At 42.2% G+C, this 23,170-nt stretch overlaps 1 protein-coding gene across 3 annotated transcripts in view; it reads right to left on the minus strand.

The window, feature by feature from the left end:
* EXT2 (exostosin glycosyltransferase 2) overlaps positions 1-23,170 on the minus strand; it is a 124,204-nt gene that overhangs the window by 77,538 nt on the left and 23,496 nt on the right. For all 3 annotated transcript variants that reach the window (XM_036326120.1, XM_036326119.1, XM_036326121.1), the window contains 2 exons: positions 22,319-22,458; positions 19,661-19,754 (listed from right to left, as the gene is read on the minus strand). In XM_036326120.1, the coding sequence (XP_036182013.1) occupies positions 19,661-19,754; positions 22,319-22,458 (234 nt within the window). The remainder of the gene's footprint in view (positions 1-19,660; positions 19,755-22,318; positions 22,459-23,170) is intronic.

Consider the following 23,170-nt stretch of genomic DNA (forward strand, 5'->3'; position numbering starts at 1 on the left):
ACAAAGCTGTCTAAAGAACCAGACCCAAAGAGGACCAAGATGGTAGAACTATCCGACAGGGACTTTAAAAATAATTATTAGTAGTAAGTTAAAGACTCTAATGAAAAAGGTAAGCAACTTGCATGACTAGGTGGGGGTTTTCAGTAGAGAGATGGAAACTAAATAAAACATTCACCTTCTCCCTCAAAAAGCTTAAAAAAACACACAGCTGCACCATTAAAGATGCAAAAGTACTCTGCCTCTGAGCAGCTAGGAAATTCAAGAGATGTGAGCTATAGGAAACTTTCTCTTAACACACTCACACTGACAGAACCATTTATTTCAGGCGAAGGGCTGGAAAATATTTCCACACCTCGTGGATTAATTTTTCAAAGCTGTGTCTGAAGATGAATCTGAAACTTCCAAAGGGATTCCAAGTCTTTCCAAACACATGTACGAAAGGCGCCCACGTCCTTTCCTTTGTTTGCTGTGACAAATGGGACCGCGAGCATCCCTGCCTGTCCAGGCTTCCTATGCAGCGGGCATCCGTGCCATAAGGGCGAGCGCGCAGGAGCAGGGAGCCAAGGCCCTTCATGAGGAACTTTCCAAGCACCCTGATTTCTGGCTGAGAATGGCCACAAACAAGACCGGTTTTCTTCCTTCTTTTGCTTACTCCATTTTTATAAACGTAAGAGTTAGATGACAACTTACTTAAAATGAGGGGAAAGAATATCAACAAAACCACTCAGAGGCACTTCTCATGTGGCGAAGGGTTTAGAAAACTGTACAATGCCCATGTGACCAGATTTTCTGGAGGAGGAGTCCACAAGTATTTGATACACCTTTACTCAAGGATACAATAAACAACAATAGAACTTGCCTTCTTTAAAATAAAAAGGGATTCCTGAAACATAAAAGGCTAAAATACCTGGGATTTATCAGTACACCATTTTTTTCTTAAAACATTTATCTTGTTAATTTAGTAACATTGAAAATACCTTACTACATAAAATACGAGTGTGCTTTTTTCTCTCCTCCCTCACGAAGCTGCTTTATTTGCCCTCTCCACATGCATCCTCCCCCTGGAAGTCTGTGATATCTCTCAAGGTCCTTTTCCATCCTCGGGGACAGTGTTTCCAGCCCCATCATCTCAATCACTTGAACACGGCACTTGAGGAACCCACACATATCACACTCACTGGAATTTTACCCAAAACCACAGACATTTGTTCACAAAACAGGAAGCAGAGTTCATTTCACAATTTTTGGTAAGTGTAAATATTTGTGTGTGTTTTTTACTTCTTTACCATGCAAAGTTGTAACTGCTTTCTTTTTAAACTTTTTATTTTGAAATAATTTTAGACTTAGAGAACAAGTGCAATCTTAGTGCAGAGCGCCCCCAGATTCCCCTCAGCCTGAGCTGCCCCCAATGTTAGCCTCTTGTCTCACCATGGGATAATGATCAAAACTAAGAAGTTAACTAAACCATAGATTTTCAGATTTCCTCAGTTTTCTTCTAAGGGCTTTTTCTGTGAACTCTGACCCAGGTCAGCACATTGCATTTAGTTGTCATGTCTCCTTAGTCTCCTCCAATCTGTGACAGTTTCTCAGTCTCTCATCATCTTTCATCACCTGGACACTTTTGAGTTGAAATGGTCAGGAATTTTGTAGACTGTCCCTCAGTTTGGATTGATCTGATGTTTTCTAATTATTAGAGGTTATGGATATTAGAAAATACTAGAGGTGATATGCCCTTCTCTTCACATCGTATTGGGAGATATCTGATATCAACATGACTTATTACAGGTGAAGTTAACCTTGGTCACCTGGTTAAGACGGGGTCTGTGAGGTTTCTCCATTATAAGGTTACTACTGTTCCCATTCCATATTCTATTCATGTCACCACATGTTCAGTCCAAATTCAAGGCGAAGATAATTAAGCTCCATCTCCTGGAGGAAGGAGTACCAAAAAAATTAGCACACTATTTTTTTAATACATTTTTTATTGATTTCAGAGAGGAAGGGAGAGGGAGAGAGAAAAACATCAATGATGAGAGAGAATCATTGATCGGCTACCTCCAGCATAACCCCCTACTGGGGATTGAGCCCTCAACCCTAGTATGTGCTCTTGCCCAGAATTGAAACCAGGACCGTTCAGTCCACAGGCCGATACTCTATCCACTAGCCAAACCAGCTGGGGCTAGCACACTATATTTAGTGTATTTTGAAAGGAATAAAAACCATGAAGTTGAATTCACTGAGTCTTATAAATTTTTCAACATAGTTTATTTATATACAGTATGGCATTCTATTAAAATCCTTAAATCTATGGGGATCTGTGGCTGATAGAAAATATTAAAACATTTTCTTTCCTCATTAATAATTTCACTAAAATTAATAACATTAAGTTGAAGCCTGATAACATATCTCATCTACTTAAAAGAGAAAAACATATAGCCAATTTTTATTAAAAATATTAGATGTGAAATATGTTAAAGACCTCAAATACTTCTGAAATTTCAATGCTTTTAATCTAATACTTTAACTTTACTCTGATGTACAACGCATTACTGTACAAAAATTTAGTATCCAATTTTGTAATTTGGAAGAGAATAAAATAAATCTAAAAAATTAGTGTAATAAGAAAACAGAAAGGAAAGAAATTTGAAAATAAACCCTACAGCTTTCCATAGATTTGCTATTAAGAAAACCCTTGAGAATCAGCTAAAAATGTGCCAGTGCTAAAAGTAAAAATTTATAAAGTAACCAACTACAAAATAATTTTTAAATACAAAAAACCAAACTCTCACATCCCAGCAATACCCAGTAAGATTACACACGTACACACACACACACACACACACACACACACACACGAATTAGTATTACCCCAACTTCTCACAGTCCAGATTATTCTTAGTCCTTCTGATAGAGGTCAGCTGACTCCCCATCATCCATCACCTCCTTTTCTAATTCATCTGACAATTTTAACACAAAAATCAGGATGTACTCTCTACTCCCTGATGTTTTAGGGGGTGGAACTTACCTTCCCAGCCAAACTAACAATTTACTAGCCCCCACTGAAGGGCAAGGATTCAAGAAATTGGCCCATAAACACTACAGATTTAGGGTAGTGGGTTTCTGTGGGTTCTCATGACTTCTTTACACTGGTGTCCTGCAGCCCCTCTAGAGTGAGGCTCAAGTGTCTTGGAAAACGGGAATGGATTAAGGTAGAATGCCCTTGTCAACATCACCACTCATTTTTCCCAGCAGCAGCAACAACGCAGGACTAGACGTGGCTTAACCAGTAGGGTCTCTATTTTAAGCTGTGCTGCTCCGAGGGAAGAGCTGAGAATCGTTTAAATGCAGCCACGGCCCAGTGCAAGACCCAACGTGTCACACCTTAGTGAGCATGGTTTTGCTCTTCTCCCAGGATCTCATACAGAACCCATGATTCTTACTAGGAATTAGTAACTCCTAGGATTTAGTCTCAATTTTATTTTTACCTCATTCCCACATTCTCAGCCTTCTAAAAATATACTAGAATTTAGAATCCACAGATTTGTTGTTGTTGTTTTGTCTTGTTTAAAATAGTCTTTATCCAGTTGGCACATAGGAAATGAAAAGAAAAAAATCACCTTAATATTAACAAATGCTGTAATGGAACTGCGCCACAGTAAATGGATTTTTCTCTTTCTCGCCCTTCTCAGAACTTTGAGAACTTGCTCAAAACCTTGTCTCTTGGCTGGCTACAAGGTATTTACCTCTTTAAATCTAACTTTCTCCATGCCTAGCATTTTGCTAGCCACCTCTTCATTTCCCCCCTTCTCCTGGCACTTCGATGAAGACATTTTTACATGGTGTCCCAGGCAATGTCTCCCTAGCACTGTCCCAAGAATTTCTGAAGAACTCTCAACATCAGAGCAGTCCTATCCCAAGTGAACAGCTGAAGACACAACCTTCCCTTTGTATAGCTCAGTTCCTAGGAATTCTCGATCTCATTCTTCCATCCCAAACTATGAGTCACTCAAAGGTTAGAAAAACAAGCAAGTACATGGACCAGTACCCAAATACTATTCTGAAACAGCGCTGGTGGGAAAATTCTCAAAGGTTCATATACAAGCACATTTCACCCACTTAGAAGCAAAGCTTTCCTCTGTTCACCTCCAGTCTCAGCATTCATATTTATGGGAAGTGATTACAGATTTAATATGCAGTTAGTTCCACTTACTTAACAGAGAAAATGGCTACAGCAAATATTCCTTAGTCATCACAAAAATGTGAGAAAGAGGTCTAAATGATGAAGTCTAGGGCGATACTTTCTAATGGCAAAATAGGGCGCTTGCTTAAGTTTGTTAGTTTTTAATCAGACCAGGTGTTTTTTTCAAGCGTCAGTATGTATTTACAAGCTCTTTACAACTCACATGGCGTCGGACTACATGCTTGATTCCTATAAAGAGTTTAAAACCCTGAGTTATCATCAGAGAAAGGATACAGAGAAAGAACTAGAACATGGGACAAGGTGAGGCCCAAGTGTACATGTATGAGTTGGGGCGTGTGTTGTGTGGTTTGATCCAGACGATGTATTTATGAGTCAACAAATAGTAGGCATGTATGGTTATAGGCTAAGTTAATAATCTCTTTAGAAACAGAAGTACAATATTTTTATATATCTTTTCCTTTTACTATCCTCCGTTTCTCCTGCACCCAAATCAATCTGAATGACACAAGATTAAGAATGAAGAATCATCTTTATCACAAAAAGAGGCTTTCTGCATTGTTAAATCTTTTTTAAATTTTCAAGCATTTTTAAAGTCCTAAAGCTCTCAATCTGGTGCATATTCCTATACTTTGAACTTTCCCTTTCTGTTAATTAAAACATGAATTGTGATATTTCAAATTTCAATGAAAAAAAAATCTCATTGCTAAGAACCTTTCCAAAAACACAATAGAAAAACTGAGCATTTTCCCTAGCTCGGTTTTTATATTGTTTTGATAGAGCATCAGCCTGCAGACTGAAGGGTCCCAGGTTCAATTCTGGTCAAGGGTACATGCCCAAGTTGCGGGCTCAATCGCCAGTAGCGGGGCGTGCAGGAGGCAGGAGATCAATGCTTTTCTCTCATCGTTGATGTTTTATCTCTCTCCTCCTCTCCCTTCCTCTCTGAAATCAATAAAAATATATTTTAAAAAGATTATTCTTTACCCATTCCACCCCACCCGCCTTTTTGGTGTACCTTACTGCTACTGCTCATACCTGGTAAGAAGCTGAGAATGGGATTAGGAAAAAACACCTCAGAAGTGGATTCCACAGTAGGAGCCACTAAAGGACACCTATTGAGAGCAGTATGGAGTTTCCTCAAAAAACTAAAAAGGGAACTCCCATTTGACCCAGTGATCCCACTTCTAAGACTATATCCCAAGAAACTAGAAACACCAACCAGAAAGGATATGTGCACCCCTATGTTCATAGCAGCACAGTTTACCATAGCTAAGATTTAGAAACAGCCTAAGTGCCCATCAGCAGATGAGTGGATTAAAAAACTGTGGTACATCTACACAATGGAATACTATGCTGCCGTAAAAAAAGAAGGAACTCTTAACCATTGCAATAGCATGGAGGGAACTGGAGAGAATTATGCTAAGTGAAATAAGCCAGTCAGAGAAAGATAAATTTTACATGATCTCACTCATTTATGGAATAGAATGAACAACATAAACTGATAAACAAACACAGATCCAGAGACAGAGAAGCATCGATCAGACCATCAAACCTCAGAGGGAACTTAGGTGAGGGTGGGAGTAAGGGGGAGAGATCAACCAAAAGACTTATATGCAAGCATATAGGCCTAACCAATGGACACAGACAACAGGGGGGTGAGGGCATGAGTGGGGGGATAGGGGGTAATGTGGGGATAAGGACACTTATGTAATAACTTAATCAATAAAGAAATTTTAAAAAATAAAAATAAAGGACACCTATTGACTTTGGCTGTTGTACCTTATATGGACATTGGTATGGAATGAACTGTGACCCCTCAAAATTTATATGTTGGAGCCCTAACCCTTTGTAACCCAGAATTTGACTGTAGTTGAAGATAGGGCTTTAAAGAGGTGATTACGTTAAAATAAGGTTGTAGGTGGACCCTACTCCAATCTGACAGCTGTCCTTTTAAGAGGAGGATACTTGGACGCACAGAGAGGCCCCGGGGTACTTATGCACAGAGGGATGACACGTAGAGAGGCAGCAAAAGGGTGGCCATCAGCAAACCAAGGAGAGAGGGCTCAGGACAGCCAACCCTGCTGACATCTTGATCTAGGACTTCCAGCCTCTAGAACTGTGAGAAAATAAGTTTCTGTTGCTTAAGTCACGCAGTCTATGACGTTTTGTGCTGCACCCCTAGCGAACTAATATAGACATTAGTGACATTGCATACCTCCCCCTTCAAGATTGCTGGCCGCTTGAGAACAAGGACCATGGTTTATACAGTTCTGAACCATGTACAGTGTCTTACCAAACATGGGCATTTAATAAATAGTGTAGATGATTATAGAAGTTCAAAAGGTGCTCAAAACAAAGAAAAATAGAGCATTATAAATAAACTTCATACTTTTTAATCACATGCCACAAATTCTACCCAATCTCAAGTCGGCTATATAAACTTTGTAACCTCAGGCCATCAATTAACCTCTAACTTTCGCTTTCCTCCTTTATAAAAATTAGAATAACAAGTAGCTCATCAAATTTTCATGAGGAAGCTCCCAATAGAGCACCAGACACAGGAGAAATGTTGATTTCCCCCTTCCCTTTGCCAACTGGGAAATTTAAGCAAGACAGCAGTAAAATTAGGCCTGGCTCTTCGGAAACCTGGATGGGCTGCTAAAAACTCAACCTTTGCTCAGAGGCAGGAAAAGACCTTGCCAGCATGTCCTTTTTACAAAAGATTTCAGTAATATTCTATTTGAACTCCAGAAAAGCAGAGGATGTCAACAGAGATCATTTGCTCTTTTTCTAAGCTAAAGGCATCATGAGTAGAAGAGGCATTCGCTATCAATATTCTTAGAATGAGAAGTTTGATTTCTTGCCAGAGAAGCTATATTGAAGTCATCTAACATCCGTGGGTCCCTGGGTTTGCCTCTCAATACTAAAGCTCTCACTCCTGTTCCTTAGGCAGGAAGCCAAGCAGATGTGGGAGGGCAGTCCATGATATTTCTGTCTTCTTGCAAGATGTTAATTTTCCCAAAAGGTAGAATGGAATCAAGAAGGCAGTGAAAAGTACTGCAGGGCTATCTCACAAGAAGGGCTCCTCTGATCTAGAAGCCTGTGTTGGAACATGTAAACCCCATTATTTTTTCAGTATGTCATCTTTATAATTGTGCTTCCAGACACCAAGGATGAACATGATTTTCATGTTTTAGTCCTATTTAAAAGGAAAATTCTTTAAAAATGCATGCTACTTGGGGCAAGTCAGAATGAAAGTGGGTGAAAGAGCTTGAAGGTAGGGGAGGACTTTGTGAATACTCGTAGGGAATGCTCCCATGTTATGATCTCCTGTCCTATGGGAAACAAGAAGGGATCGAGGAGGAAAAGGGGGAGCCTGAGTCATGTTTCCTGACATATGACAGACAGCTCCTGAAATAGAAAGCCATAGGTTTCGAGTCTCAGGGGTATCACCTTCAGATATGTCAATGTTCTAAGGATGGATCAGTTTTCCCAACTGCTGACATCCTGCTGTGAGGAGAGATCCCAAGCAAAACAGGAGCCTCTGACTGGGAGCCTTTGAGGTGGCAGGAGCCATGAGGAGTTCAAAGGCAAGGCCGGCCAGTGGCTTGCACCACCAAGAACCATAGGGGTGAAAGGTTACTAAAGCAGGAGCCACTGACCAATAAAATTGTGTTTGGTCAAACCTTCACAGCTAAGAGACAAGGGACTCATGTCTGCTGTGTCCAGACTTCTGAGTTATCCATGCCTCTGGGCCCCACTGTTCCCTAGGTCCAGTCGGGGAGCCTGGGTAGTGATTAGCAGCTGACCAGCTCTCTCCTGACGGCTCCCATGAAAGAGCTGAAAGGTGGATTGGAAACCTTTAATCAGGATCTGTCATCAAAAATAAATAAATAAGAGCATAACTTGGGTCAACTTGTTGCAAAGGAATCTGCCTGGGGTGAGATTTCCCATGTTTGCTATGTTAAAACCCGGAGAAAGCAAGCATTCGTTTGTTTGATTAGAGAAGGCAAATATAAAACAAGCCTCACTCCAACCAGGCACACTTGAAAGGCCTGCCTGCCTCTTTTAATTAAGATGCACACACAAACACAATATGTGAAGGGACTAAGAAGACAGAACTTGGAAACTTATGTCATCCCCAAAGCTGTCATCATGTCACGCCACGTTAGGGGCGTTCTCTCCTCTACTGTTGCCCATGATGTAACGATTCCAGAGAAGCTAAGGAGATTTCTTTGGCAGGTTCTTTAATTGGCTGGGGACACTAAGTCAGCAGTCAGCTCATGAGAGCCCTTCACTGTCCCTGTGCACTCCCAGGAAAGGAGAAATTGAGAACGGTGTCACTGCTCCCCTGACAGCCACACAGGAGTCCTCCACCAGCTGTTTGCTGCTGGAAAGCCCCACCTTCTGATTAAGTGTCATCCATGTGAGCTCTCCTATTGATTCTGAGTAGAAACCCCAAGGTACGCTCCCAAAATTGAACAGACAGAGAAGCTTGAAATAGCTCCACATGCTAAGTCAGAGGTTCTCAATCCCTCCCCACTTTTTTCACCTGAAGGCTAACAATATACCCACAAGTAAGAGTAACTCAGGTTCATCATGGCAGAGGTTCTAGAGAGAAATCCACACCCACACCCTCTAGCCCAGAAAGCATTCAGGAATTTGAGTGACAGTGAGAGAGAGAGAGATGTGAAGCTTGAAAATCCCACAGGGAATTCTGATCCTCCCTTCATCTCACAGTTAAAAACAGCTATGGTAGCTAATTAGACAGTTGAAATCTTCTTCTTCCATACTTTCCCATCTGCCAGTTATGCCGAAAAGATTTCCAAAGATTATGCTTGCTGTTACGTCATATGTAAAGTTACCTACAACCTGCTAAGCAAAGAGGTTTGGGAGAACACTGATTTCTGGTTATTCTAAGCCAATCGGAGTACAGTCAGGACCGCTGCTCCCTCCGCACTGTGCTCAATCCTTCAGGATGCTATTCTGACCCTTCCGTCTGCCACCACCTTTAGTCGTTCACATCAAATGCCAAAATGCCTCATTGCAGAGCTCAGCCCTCAGTCTGCAGCTGAAACCAAAAACTGCAAGCTTTTCCTAGAACACAAATGGTACATTTAGAAGATCAAGACCTGGTAAAAATAACCTAAAGTTAAAAACACTTCACTACATATATGGACTTCAAATACCTGACAAGAAAACACTTGCTCCTTTTAGTAAACAGTATTGGAATCTGAAAGATAGCAAGTGAACTGCTCCCCTACCATTAAATTCCTTAATAAAATTGGAAGTACATATTTAAATATAACAAATTAAGTTATATTTAGTTACCTCTCCCCTTATAAGTTACAAGGAGAGAGGTATCTGTAATATCAGAAATGATTTCTGTGAAGCTACTTCCGTACCAACCCTGATCTGATTCAGTATTAAATAACTTTTTTTTAGATTTTTTTATTGATTTGTAAAGAGAGAGGAAGAGAGAGGGAGAGAGAGAAACATCGATGTGAGAGTGAAACATTAATTGGCTGCCTCCTGCACACTCCCTACCGGAGATTGAGCCTGCAATACAGGCATGTGCCCTGACCGGGAACTGAACGGGCAACCTTTTGGTGCACAGGACTATGCCCAACCAACTGACCCACAGTGGCCATGGCTTAATGGTCTTTAAAGTGAAAATAAATGAATACATGATTGTTGCCATATGTTCTCAAGAACAATAGCACAGAATTATAAGACAATGTTATTATAAAACTGAAAATTATGCCATGACAAAAATAATTAAGCAACTCCAAATTCTCTCAACCTCTGTGATGCTAAGGGAGACTGAATATATAAATATATAATCTATAATAATAAAAGCACAATATGCTAATTAGACCAGACAGCCAAATGACCTTCCAAACATCCTTCTGGACTACCAGACCTTCCAGATGAAGCTGGGGCTGTGAGGGCCAAGGCAAGCCACCGCGGTTGCGAGGGCCGAGCCCCTTGCACAAATTTCAGGCATCGGGCCTCTAGTCATACATATTAATATTTATAAATGAAGGCAGAAATCCTACAGATCAGTTTAATCCTTACAGAAGATTTGAAACCATGAATTCTTTACCAAACATATCAACACTTGATAATTTACAAGTTATTGTTTTATAAACAAACCTAGATATTTTCTGAGTAGGTATATAATGAATTCACAAAGCCTGGACTACTTTTCCTGCAGGGAGTAATTATTTCTCAGAAATGCTTCACAAATAGCCCTACCCTGTGGGAAATCAGCCCCAAAGAGTTAGACAATTCTTATACAGGCTGCAAGTTAATACTTAATACTTTTATTACAGAGGCCAGTTTTTGGAGCAACACCCCATATTTGGAACTCACTACGAGGGATTAACCCATGGTTTTCTTTAGAGAGAGCTCTCTAACCTAACCAATGCCAAATGAGGCATCTACCCTGACCCTTGAAAAGGCTGTGTATTGAAGTATAATAATCATTTTTATTGAGAACCTCCAAGATATTTATTTATTATTTTAATAAATTTGTTAAAATTATACCATAAGCAATAGCACCCAGTTCACTAAACTTCTTAGTAATTACAGGGTATCAATTCAGTCCCCAGAAATGTATAAAAAAGCAGTTCTATTGCTTTGGAGTCTGGGGCCTTGTTTTGTTTTATTGCTTGTATTAGGTTTTTATACCTAATTACCCTCCCCACAGAAGCTACACAAGTAATAAAACAAATCAGTATTTTTTTTTATTGTCTGCTCAATGAAAATCATCAATCCTAGATCAACAGTGCTATAATTTCACTAACTTACTACAAAAATTCCTTGCTTTTTGCCCCAACCTCAAGCTAAATGGCTATTTTAAATTGAACACACTTGCAAAACTGCTCATGTCCAAAACTATTTTAAAAAAAGGAAAAGTAATGGGTTTGTGCCAAAAGGGGCAGAGCAGTTGAAAATATATATCCATTGGATTTTGCTTATCTCTACTAACCTCTTCCTAAAAGCTTTAGTTAGGAGAAAAAGGACAGGCAGAGATGAAGCCCATCGTGAGGGCATATCCCACCCCCCCACCCCCCCTTTGGAAATTGAGGCTGGAAAGCTGAAAGGGAGGAGGGTAAGGATGCACTCTCTGAAATGCCTGGAAAAACATTCTGGTCAGGAGATGCCAGAGAGTTTGAAGCTCCCATCAAGCTGCTGGCCTAGATCCAGGTAATGGTTTTTCCTTCCCCTCAGCTGTCTGCTGCCGGAGCTTTCCAGCAAAGAAAGAAAGGAACAGTGGTAGGGGAGAGGTTCCAGTCGCTTCTCTGTGAGGGAGAGTAAAAGGGCCATGGCAGGCTGACATTTATAGGGGGCCTGGCGTTTCCCGGGAGCACTCTGGGAGGATTACTGGGGGTTAGCAATCGGGTCTAAAAGGGCAGCAAAGCAGACTGATGAAAGTCCCTTTAAATTTGATAAGTGATGCTGTGGACACAGAGACAACAAGCCGGAGCTGGCGAAGACAGGCGTGCAAAGGTCTAGCCAGCCAGACGGCCGTTAGGGAAAAAAATACATTGTAAACCTGGCTCCCCTAACTCTTCAGGGCTGCCCAGCTCACTTGCGGGAGCTTGAAAGCACAAACTGTCAACAGAAGGGCATTTCTAATCAGAATGAATATAAAAGCCCTTGGGAAATCCTCCCTTGCCTGACCCTTACTGCCCTGCCCCTACCAACCAAGAGAAATGGATCCCGCAATGGCGAAGTTCCGGACCTGCAAAGGTTAATGATCTTGCTAGTCCTTTACCTCCAAATCATGGCTGCACCACCCAGTCCCTTCTGCCTGGCATTTTCCTCCAATTTTAATATCAGAAGTTTCACACGCCTGCCTGAGCTCCTGGACTCGGCAGAAAGGCCCATATAGCTGTCAGCAAACTGATAAGAACTTTAAAATTACTCCACAGGGCCTCTTTAAAAAGAAGAGCCAAAGAAGGCCATAAAGAAAGAGGGCAGGGGCCACGGAAACCAGCCGCTCACACTGTTTTAACGTGGCATTAAAATGAGCTGCAGATTTATGGCAGTGTTTTAGCCCCTGGCCCAATTCATCTGGGATGAGGCTCTCTTCTCTGCTCTCCAGCGGGATTACAAATATGGGATGGAGCTGGCGAGAAAGGAGCGGGGGCAGGGAGGCAGAGGTAGGAGGAGGAGAGGGAGGGAAGAAGCGAGTACAGGAGGATCATATAGAAGAACTCGTTCTCCTTTCAGTAGAAGGCGACGACCAGCTAATTCTAAAGGATACCTGACTTAAATTCACATGAAAATCCTTTATTTTTAGTTCAGACCCAGTAAATTCTGATTCAACTACTCACCACCCAAAATGTCAATTCTAGTTTTAATTTCTCTCCATAAGTTTATCTTTTTTAATTTTTTAATTCAAAAATCATGATTTGGGAGAACCTGGCAAGAGAACCTCGCTATGCTGATCAACTGAAAAAAATAAAATAAAATTTTAAAAAAATCATGATTTGGACCAGCTGGCATGGCTGGTTGAGCATCAACCTATGAACCACGAGGTCACAGTTCGATTCCAGGTCAGGGAATATGCCTGGGTTGTGGGCTTGACCCCCAGTGTAGGGCGTGCAGGAGGCAGCCCATCAATGATTCTCTCTCATCACTGATGTTTCTCTCTCTCTCTCCCTCTCTCTTCTCTGAAATCAATAAAAATACATTTTTTTTAAAAATCATGATTTGGCAGAGACACTTAGAAGAGGGGGAAAAAGCCTCAAACATTTTTTTCTCACTGAAAAGGGGGAAAAGTAATAGTACTTTATCCAAATGATTTTTTTTAAAGGCCAGCTAGAAAACCACTTATTTTAATAAGCAATTCTGATTCTAACAGAAAAACAGCGAGGTGAATGTCAAGATGTAGAGAGTGTATCAGAACCCACAGGAATAAATTATCTTTCCAGTTTCCAAGCCCAGAAGCAAATGCATAATGCATCCGCGCTGGTAATTCACTGTGGTTCCTGAAGCCCAAACTCCTTAACAGGAGGCTCCTTCCAATATTCAAACCCAGACCCAGGCGGAGCGCTCCCAAACCACTGCCAGCATGGAGCAGACAGACCAGAATCTCATGCTTCAAGCAAGTTACTCACTGAACCATACAGCTGCTCTACAGTATTGTTAGTCCCAGGCCTGAGTGAAGAAAAATTGAAGCTTGGAAAAGTCAGGTTACTTGCCTGAAGTCACAAAGCTGGTAAGACAGCACAGCTGAGGCTATGAATTCAGGTTTCTCCAACTCAAAAGCTTTCCACTACCAGCATTTTTCAATTTTTTTGGACTAGGAACCACACTAAGAAACACATAAACACATTTTATTCTGCAACTCCCTACATATATACATACATAACTGAAAGGTTTCAGGAAATATTTACCCTTACTAGGTAATACGATGATATTTTCCTTTCTATCATATTTCATTATTTAAAAATAGAATGCCAGTCTTGAACCAATGATTTAACTTCATGAGCAACTAATGAATCATGGTCCTCAGTTTGGAAAACACTGCAGTGACAATGAAAAAAAAAAGAATCATCAGACTGGGAGTCAGACCTGGGTTCCAGCGGACCTCAGGTCTGGCCCTGACAACCCAAGTTTACTTAAACTCCAGGGCTTACTTGTGATTGTAAAATATGAGGAAAGGGCTGAATCTTTTCTAAGGTCCCTTCCAGCTCTTTGATATTTTTTTTTCAATCTGCTTGATTGCAACTGTTTTCCCCTTTCATCACACATCTTTTCATTACTCTTCACTTGTCATTACTATCCTTGCCTTCAGTTCTCTGCAGAGAATTTCCTTCAGTTCCCTACTGGTATTCAAAGTCCCCCCAGCCCCCAACTGCTCCATTTTACCTACTAAGCCTCTCACAGAAGCCACCACCCCGCCCCCCAAGGTGAGTGCACTAACAGAGCATCACCCTCCCTGACACCCCCACCTACCCCTACCCGCCCCCCCAACTAACTACACAGCACTTCCGGCCTTTAATGTATTTTGCTGAAAGTACTGTCCCGACACTCTTGAGGGCTTTCTTAAAGACAGAATCCCCCTTTTAAAATCTCCCTCAACATGCCTGTACAACTAGGAACAAAGCAGGTGGCTGATACATATGTGATTTGTTTGCATTATGAAATTAAGGACTCTACCTTAAATTTAGAGACTATTTAGGTAGGCTGCTCTAGGAAAAGTCACAAAAACAATTAAAGCTGGTATCACAATAAGGTGAGTGAGCACTTACAGACTAAGTTCCATAGACTACTCATTCATGTTTGCCATGGACAAGGTAGGCGAAGGTTGCCAAGGAAAGCAGCTTTATGGTCCCTCCATCTGGCCTGTGAGGATTTAAATCTCAGAAGCTATACAAAATAACTGCAAATCAGCCCAAACCTTAAAGACAAGAAAATTTATTTACAGGCCCTAGTGCACTATAAATTTCAGACAGTTCTATTAAAATGCTTTTCTTGGCTTCCCATCAGATATTTGGCAAAAGTCTTTTTCCAATAGGTTCTTAATACTAAAGTTGGGGGGGGGAAAGTTAAAACACACAAAAATGCTCTTCCTTAAGAGTTCCAATTAAATGAGTCCTTATTTTATCCTGCTTTCCACAACATACATGGGCCAGCATCCTCCACAGTATGGATTTATGCCTTCAGATAAACTCAAACACAGAGTACACAGCGCTCTGGAAAAGTACTACGAAATTCAAAATATCCCATGAAGTGGTTACACTCATCCCCACGGCTCTCCCACTGGCCAAGGAGCAGACTCTGTATCTGAACCATGGTTGTCTGTTTCACAGGAAGAACTCCAGGATCAGGTCAATGTGTTTTGTTTAAGGGTAAGCAATCCAATACCTTTCTTCAGGGCAAGTATGAAAGCAGAGGTTGGAAAACAGCTTGGAGTGGCAGGTGGGGACTGGAGTATGGGGGAGAAAGGGAGGCACGAATATTAGGCATTTTTTAAAAGCCCTGAGAGTTCAGTTAAAATTTTTTCACTTTCACAGTTGGGGGGATAAGAATGACAGGCATTACAATATTGATTCTGGAAATTAGAAGTGAAATCTTTTCCACAGTCTTTACAATATATTTCCAGGGATGTGTCCAATCTAAATGTCTCAAGTAATAACTTTTTAAAGACTATCTAATAAGCAGTTAGTCTGAATTACTGGGAAGTTCATCCTGATTTTCAGTCTCAATCCTGGCCACACAGTGATTTGAATAATTTGTGGGCAGCAAAATAGGTTGGGCTCCCTGTCTGTCCCTCACATATTGTGTGGTCTTGGGAGGATTACTTAACGTCTCTTTATCCTGTTTTTTCACATTGAAAACTTCACCTTACTCTTCCAACTAGCTATCTCACTACTCTGTTTAAACTGTAGTGAGATACCTTTAAATAAATCACAAAACACTTAAAAAATAAAAAAATGTAGATAGAAACCTTTATAAAATACATGAGCCAATATTTTTAAATATATATATACTAGGGGCCCAGTGCACAAATTTGTGCATCTTGAAAGGAACTTGGGCCGCAAGTTTGCGGTGGGCACAGGGGTGGGTCTCGGCCCATCCTCCGCACTACCTCCCGGCTCCTCCTGAGGCGGCCCCCTGTCCCCTCCCTGGTGGCAGGCCCACTCTGGCTGCCGCCGCTCCCATGCACTGATGGTGCCAGCTCTGCTCGCACCCACAGCCAGTGCAGGACCTGGCACCAGTCCCAATTGCTCTGCACCATCAGCAGGTGCAAGCAGCAGCTTCTGCCCCAATTGCCTCTCAGGAGCAGGGGGAGATGGAGAAGCCCTCAGGGGCAATCAGGGCCAGCAGCTGCCGCTCAGACCCACTGATGGCACTGAGCGATCAGAACCAGCGCCAGGTGCCAGCAGCAGATGCAAGAGGCAGGTGCAAGTGATGGCTCTGGCACCGGCTGCGGGTGCAAGCGGGGCTGGCGCTGGCAACAGGTGCAAGCTCTGGACAGGACCGTGGCTCGCAGGAGCAAAGAATTTTCGGTAACCACCAGAGGCTCGCCCTGACAACAGCAACTGGCACCCAACCTTGGTCTGGCACCCCCGCTCACCTGCTCCACCATCCCGCCACAGCCACCGCCTGCCATGTTCCATGCACGCCCCCGGGTGGTCAGTGCATGTCATAGTGAGCGGTTGTTCAGTTGTTCTGCCGTTCGGTCTATTTGCATATTAGCCTTTTATTATATAGGATACTAAACAATTTAAACCTCTGCTTAAAGATTCAAGGGCATCACAAGGAATATCAATTTCTGTATTTCCTACACTTTAAGATACTGCCTCATTAACAGCTTCAGGGGGAAGGAAAAGAACAATGTTCAATGTTTTCAGGGTGAAAATCATTTGGATGTCAGAAATCCAAAATATGTAACACAAACAAATATGTACTTCTTTGAATTGAAGGATTCTGCCATCTTACAATGATACACCCCGAGCATAGTGATAGAGTGAAGCCTGCAAAGCTGCCTGCAGTATATCCATGTGCAAAGAGATCCATTATTTTAAATGTTTTTATTGACTTGTGCTGTTGTGTTTTAGAGAGAGAGAAAGGGAGAGGTATAGAGATAGAAACATCGATGAGATAGGAACATCATCAATCAGTTGCCTCCTGCATGCGCCCCCACTGGGGATTGAGCCTGAAACCCCAGCATGTGCCCTGACTGGGAATCAAACCAACAACTTCTTGGTTCCTGGGTCGATGCTCAACTGCTGAGCCACCCCAGCCAGGCAAGAGATATATTTTTAAAATAGGTTTTCCACCTTCTCAGTTTATGCTAAACTGACAGGCGAGCCATCTCAGAGACCCTCACTTTTAGTCTCTCACCCCTTCAAATTTGTGATTTTTATACTATGGCTATGGAAATCGGATAATTCATTGTGTTGAAATTATGTATAAATAAGATAAAATGAGAGCCTAGTTTTAGGGATGCTTCTGGGAATAAGTGCACACACTCTTGCTGTTCTGAGGTCTGTTCTGCTCTCTCCTTTACCACCACCAGGTCTAATTCTGCCCTGGTAGGTGATGGTACCACATGCCTGGGGTTTTATTCTCTTAAATAGAAGCATTTTTTCTTGTTCCTAATCAGCCCATTATATGTTCAAGAATGCCTCTGCAGCCCAAATAGTTGGTATGCCTGGTAGGGAAATATGAAGGCAAACTGAGTGAGTCAGTGCAACAAGCCGAAGAAAAACTAATATTTTAACGTACCCAAGCATTAAAGGTGAGAGAGAAAAGAAGATGCTGAATGTTTCTGCCACCTCAAAGGCTCCGAGTCAACTGAGTACAAAGAAGAGTTCAAAGGCAAGGCAGGCTCCTGACTTCCACCTCCTAGTGTGGCTGAGGTTAGAGGTCACTACTGGTGGAGCCACTGACCAATAAAACAATGTTTGGAAACTCCACTCAATAGATAAAACTAGGGATCCATTTACACCTTCCTCCCTATCTACACAAACATTTCTAACTATCCAGTCTAGTGTCTATCCAGCCTTCCAAGATCCTCGATTGCTTTCTTTTTCATTGTGATTCAAGAGAGAATGGGGATATGAATGTTCCATTTGACTATAGGAAAGTATTTAATTGCACACTTCCTCCTGCTTTCCATTGTGAGAAAGATGGTTGATGGGACACCCCATCTTTAAAGCCTTCCACAAATGCCACCTCTCCAATAAATCAATCCCTACCCCATATCTTCTTCCTTCCACTTCAGACCCTTAATGTACTTTAGAAAATCTGCACCATCTCCTCAACGTTCTTTGTGGTCATACCCATATGTCCACAAGATGACTGTTAGGCCTTTGAGAGTGAGGATCACAGATTTTTTTATCATCTCCTATCATCTCCCCTTGAAAAAACCCCACACTTAATTAGGGTTTCACTAAATTAATCAACTAGTTAATTTAGCTCAGAGGACAATAAAAGGCTGATTGATACTCTTTTAACTATTATCCTCTACTAATTGAAGAGACTGGCTTTTAACCTACCCACAAAACTACAACAACAAATAATAAGCCACCCTTAGCTTGTCCAATGCCTTGTATGCCGGCACTCTTGTTGCCCTTCATGGGTAGATAACAGAGCCCTCAGTTGTACTTTTCATCAAAAACCTTACCTTAATGACAGCTCTTACTTACTTTAGGCTCTAGCCCTGTATTTCACATTATGGCTGCTTCACTATCAAATCTAAGGTCATGAGGAACATATAATTTCTTCTTGTCAGGCTAAACATGTTTCTGTCTCGGTACATGCTAATTCCCAAGGCACAATAAGGATTTTGGCCATTGTCTACACTGATCAGAGCATAGCCTTTTTGATACTGAACTCTAAGTTGCAAAATGTTACTGCAATCCCTTCATCACCAAGATCCCAAAACCATATTCTTGGGGTCAACTCAGAAACGGTAGCTCTATCCCATCTAGGGAGAGCAAAATTCTGTACTGAGCACTCTTTCTTCCTCAATGAAAGAATAGTTTCTGGAGAGGGGCTTCGAGGATGATGTCAGAGTGAAACACCAGAGCAGCTCATGGCATTTAGGATTTAGGATTTCTTAGAAACATTGACACAGAAGGAAAATGATCACTTAAAAGTGGATGGAGACCTCTGCTGGCTACAACGGTCCTCGCAGCTCCTTCAACTAGTTCTGAGTTGCTCAGCAAATAAATCACTGGGCTCCTCAGCCTCAGGTCACCCTGGCATACCAACCAGGGGCTCTATGGATCAACCACCGAGGCAAGAGGTTTATGCCTGTCTTACAAAAAGATCCAAATGAGACCTCCCCAAAGAGAATTCACTGAGGTGTAAAACTTCCCAGAACCAGTTGCATGCTATCTTTTTTAGCTACTCCTGCCAAGGTCAGTTTTAAACTGATGGACAGTAAAAAGAGGGCAAAGTGTCCAGCATACTCTGGAAAGGGTCCTACAGAACAAAAGAACTCTCTCTAACCTTAGAGAGCTGAGACCTTAACTATCAATGGGACAGTGGCTCTCAATCGAAGCAATTTGTCCTGCAGGGGACATTGGGCAATGTCTAGATAGTTTTGATTGTCACAACTTGGGATGAGGGTGTGCTATTGGCATCTAGTAGCTAAACCTTTATACCTATCTGGGAATTACTTCAACCTGATAATCTCACCTCTAGTTGAGATCAGTCCAGTCTAGAAATATGGGGTTGGGAAGAGATCACTTTTGGAACACAGGATACTCAGAGAAGGGGCACTGCAGCGGCGTGCTTTAGAAGGTCTCAAAGTAGCACAGAGAAAGGGGGCATGAGAAAGCAGGAGAGAGACGCAGAAAGGGAGGCAGCAAAGTGCCACTTTCTTCTGCAGGTTGACATAATGTAGGGCATTCACCAGAGGAGGTAACTGGCCCTCGAGACTAGAGGGTTCAGGAAAAGAGATACCTTAATTACTGCTTGGCCTCTTACCTGCCTCTGCATTTCTTCAATCTGTCTTTGGGGGATGCTCTGCAAAATGCTGTATACATCTGCCATCTTTTCTTCTGGCACAACCACGGAGGCTCTGGAAACAACAGCAGAACAATTTACATACGTACAGTCCTTTCACAGAGCACTTCTGCATACATTGCCTGTTTAAGTCTCACAGGAGAAATGACAAACCTCCTTCAGCGTCCCCCCTCAGCCCCCCCCCCCGCCCCTCCCCTCCGCATTCCTTCTGGAGAGTGGCACACTCTTCCTCACTCTCCAGTGCCCACACTGAACTCACACGGACTTTTCTACTTCAGCTGGACTGCACACCCAATCCATTCATTTACTCAGCACATATTTATGGAGACCCTGTTAGGAACCAGGTGCTGGTAATGCGACAGTGAACAAAGCAGACAAGGAAGAAATGGGAGTGAGAGAGCCATGAGAATACCTGAGGGAAGAGCTCTCCAGGCAGAAGGACTAACAAGTGAAAGGCTCTGGGAAAACAGCGTGTCAGGAATGTTCCGGCAACAGCAATGAGGCCCATGTGGCTGGACAACAGTAACGAAGATGGAGATGAACAGAAACCGGGGGGGGGGGGGGGGGGGTGGTTATAGCAAAGCATATAGGCCACTGTAAGGACGTGGGCTTTTACTGAGGTAGAAAGTCACTGGGAGATTTTAGGCAAGCATGGCACAATCTGATTATGTTCCACAGGATCACTCTCCCTAAAGTGTTAGAACAAACCACCAACAGCAAGACCAGAAGCAGGGAGAACAGCTAGAGGCCACTGCCAAATCTAGGCAAGACTTGCTGAGGAGGAAGGAACTGATGAAAGTGACGAGAGAGGAGAGCCGGTGGGATCTGCTAACAGATTGGATATGGTAGGTAAGGGAAAGGGAGGACTCAACAGTGACTTACCCTTCGTGGCATTGAGCAGAGATTGCAATTACATTTGCACAGATTAATTTACTAAAATCTGAAGCCCTCTCCCCACACTACTAGTAGACTAGTCCACTGGGATGGAAACCACACCTAGTTCCACTCACCAGCATATCCTGAACATCTGGTACATTGCTTAGCACATACAGTTAGCACTTAATAAATATTTGCTAAATAAACACACGATTTCAACTACACAGATGGGAAAACCGAAGCTCTGAAAAGATTAAATGATTTGCCAAGATCACCAAGCTAGCTGGTTATCTGAAGCCAGGCTCCCTGACTCCAAATCCAGAGCCCTTCACCCACTTATCCATTATTCAACTACCCAAGCAGATCTGGCTTCCATAGGAATCTTTTCAGACTTGGCTCAGGGTCACTGCCTCTGTAAAGCCCTCACATCTCCACCCCAGCAATGGTATGTGTCTCCTTCTCACTCTTCTCCAAGCACCCCACCCAGAGCTGAGTCTCATCACAGTATTTGGTAATTACTGGTTTACTTGTCTATCTGCCACCACCAAACTATGCGCTTCTTGGAGGTAAGGTTTGACCTTGATCATCTTTGTATCCCCATTCCTAACACAGTATCTGGCAAATAGAAGACACTCAATCATGTTTTCATGGATGTATAAATGACTGCAAGTGGCTCATCACTTCTCTTAGGTACAAAGAATTGCAAACCCTCCTCTTCCAGGCTGATTTAGGCTCCCTGCTACATTCTGGGCTTTCATCGCCCCCCTGTGCATGCATCTATTATAGCCCTTAACACACAATATTATAATTGGTTTGTCTTCCTCACTAGATTCTAACCTCCTTAATAGCAGAGGCTGTATTATTCACAGGTTTCCCAATAAATGTGAGATGAATGAATGAATACACATATGAATGAGTGCTACTTAAATTATTCAAATATCTGTAGTGATCATAGTTGGATAGAAATATCAAAAAAAACTGGGAGAGAAGAAAGCAATTAAGCATTTAAGACCAAGTCAAGCCTGATAAGCATATACAAAAGAAACTAATTTCTAATAATCTTTAACCTCCAAAGTCCTAGGGAAATGAAATAGCATGAGCCTCTCGGGCTAGTCTGTTTTTTAACAGCCATAACCAAGCAGAGCCTCCGTCTGCCCATCTGTCCACTGGGAATGTTTCTAAGCTTTCATCCATGGGGAGGCACTCCACCTCCAGCTAGTCACATTATGCAAACTCAATAAAGACTCCAGAGCAATGGTTCTCAACTGGGCTTATAAATTATACCTGGGAGCTTTAAAATTCAGCATTCTTAAGGCTAAGCTCAGGCATTTTGAAAAGTTCTCCAGGTAAGTATACCCTGCAGTCTCTATAAACCGCTGCTTTTTGGCCAAGAATTGGTAAATGCTTTCTGTAAAGGGCCAGAGAGCAAATATTTTAGGTTTTGTGAGCCATACAATTTCTGCCATAACGACTCAACTCTGCCACTGTAGCACAAGACAATATGTAAGTGAAAGGGTGTGGCTGAGTTTCGATAAAACTTTATTTATAAAACCGGCAATCTACCATATTTGGCTCACAATCTCTGCTCCAGGCCAATGAACTAACTCTCCTGAAGGAAAACATAGCCAAACAATCTACAGAAGTAGTTCTCAACTTAGGAAGACATCACAATTACTTGAAGGCTTCTGAAATCTAATACACACAGAACCACTCGTGTAAAATTTACTAGAAGGTAACACCCACCTTTTCCAGTCAAGCACTTCGGAGAAAGGCAAAATATAGGAGTCTGCGATGACAACTGGGACACAGCCAGCCCGCAGAACGTCACTCAGTACCGCCTGGCCCAGCCGAGCCCCGCGAAGAACCACACAGAAAGTAGCCTCCTGCAGGAACAGAAGCAGAAGGAGGGATTTACAAACTAGTTCCACTGATCCGCTTGTGATCCCTGCAGAGCATGAAGTTCTCCCAAAGGCTGAAGCCAAGCAACACTGAGGCATCCTAACACAAAAATGCAACGATTAAGTCACCCTTCTGCTCTTCAGCGTTACTTCGATGCCTCCTCTGTTGGCACCCTGAAAATGTTTAAAACCCACGTCCAAGTCTTCTCTGGACACTCAACAATATGACTTCGCACAGACTGTCTCTTTCAGCCCTATGGTACCATGAAAATACATGTGGCACAGTGTACTTACCGCAGCCTACCGTGTAATAGAATTATTTTGTCTGGGCATATCGGGTTCTCTAGAGGACCCCCTAAGTCAAAGGTATCAAATCTCATTTCATCTTTCCACTCCCCATGGCATCTAGCAGTGTGCTCTGCATATAGAAGATAGTCACTTCATGAATGCAATACCTTTGAAAACACATTAAGACAGAAATGTTCTATTTAGAAAAAATAAATTGGACAAAATGAAAAATCTCAAAAGATGTTCCTCATTCACTCCCTCAGCATGGGGAACATCTGGGAAAATAAGAGATGCACAGGAAGAAAAATAGTTGCATTTGGTAAACCAAAATAAGAAAAGACCTGACACTCAGTTTCTCCCAGTTTTTGCCTCGTCAGGAGAAAAAAAGATTTTAAAAAAGACAGACTAT

The sequence above is a fragment of the Myotis myotis genome, unplaced genomic scaffold (genome assembly GCF_014108235.1).
Source record: "Myotis myotis isolate mMyoMyo1 unplaced genomic scaffold, mMyoMyo1.p scaffold_m19_p_10, whole genome shotgun sequence".
Lineage (NCBI taxonomy): Eukaryota > Metazoa > Chordata > Mammalia > Chiroptera > Vespertilionidae > Myotis > Myotis myotis.